Source organism: Hipposideros armiger, unplaced genomic scaffold (assembly GCF_001890085.2).
Source record: "Hipposideros armiger isolate ML-2016 unplaced genomic scaffold, ASM189008v1 scaffold_282, whole genome shotgun sequence".
NCBI classification, from domain to species: domain Eukaryota; kingdom Metazoa; phylum Chordata; class Mammalia; order Chiroptera; family Hipposideridae; genus Hipposideros; species Hipposideros armiger.
In genome coordinates this window covers 1,723,700-1,724,741 of record NW_017731632.1, presented here as the reverse complement: position 1 = coordinate 1,724,741, position 1,042 = coordinate 1,723,700, and the positions used below count along the sequence as shown (strand labels likewise).

General features: G+C 60.6%; 1 protein-coding gene across 3 annotated transcripts in view; it reads right to left on the bottom strand.

Annotated features, from left to right (window-relative positions):
- Window positions 1-107: 107 nt before the first annotated feature.
- CTBP1 (C-terminal binding protein 1) overlaps window positions 108-1,042 on the bottom strand; it is a 21,617-nt gene continuing 20,682 nt past the window's right edge. For 2 of the 3 annotated variants that reach the window (XM_019658060.1, XM_019658063.1), the window contains one exon: window positions 108-989. In XM_019658060.1, the coding sequence (XP_019513605.1) occupies window positions 803-989 (187 nt within the window). In that variant the 3' untranslated portion in view covers window positions 108-802. The remainder of the gene's footprint in view (window positions 990-1,042) is intronic. The other variant, XM_019658062.1, reaches the window with a different exon arrangement.

The window sequence follows — 1,042 nt, the reverse complement described above, 5'->3', positions numbered from 1 at the left end:
GCACACGCGCGCCCAGGGCTGCCCGCTCCGGCCCCCACGCCACGAGAGCCAGAACTGAGATCCGCCCGTGTTCTGAGACGAAGCCGCCAAAACAGACGCTGGGCATGCCGACTTTCTGGGATTTTTATTTCTTTAAAATAATTCATACAAATGGTTACAGTCACAAACATGATTTAACCAAAGTATTGCTAGCCTACCACATCAGCAGGACGGCGCCGCGCAGCCCGGGCAGGCGCCGCGGCAGAGCTGCAGCTCGGCCCTCCGCCGCTTCGCGAGCCGTCTCCGTTTGGAACAAGGGGTTCATGCCAAAATGAGGAAAGACAGCCTTGTTTTGTTTTTCTAAATTATTCTAAAAATAAGACAAGCAGGTAGAAAAAACAATGCACTGTGTGGCATAGAAAGAAAAACGGGAGGGGTTCATTGTCCTGAGAAGTTTGCCAGCTGCTCTCTCCGGGCGCGTTCCAACGAACAGAAGGGAAAACCCTGAAAGCGGCGCGCGGACGCGCCCCAGGTTTTCTTTCTGCTGACAGCTAAGCAAACAAATCCTCTGTGATGTTCTAAAGACTGTGCACAGACAAGAACATTCATGATAGAATTAACTACTAACTTCTTTTGCTTAACGAGGACGCACGGGACACGGCAGCGACCGGCCCTCGGGACGGAACTACGTGGCGGAGGCCGCCGCCGCCTCCCGCCAGGCGCCGGGACAGTCTCTGCAGCGCCGCGGCCGCCCGGTGCCTCCTCCGCACGCCCGTCCGAGGGCGTGGCCCCGCCGGCGCCGAGGCTCCGAGCTGCGTCCGCGCTACAACTGGTCACTCGCGTGGTCTCTATCCGCCTCGGGCTTGACGGTTTGGCCGGGAGAAGGGGCGTGAGGCGGGTGGGACACGGGGGGCAGGCCATGGGACAGGGACATGGCGCTGGGGACAATGCCTTCAACTGCGGCCGGGATGCCGCTGGGGGCCACTCCCACCACGCCAGGGGGGTACCTGCTGGGAGAGGAGGGACGGCCTGTGAGGCCAACCGGGAGGGGGACCCTGCGCCA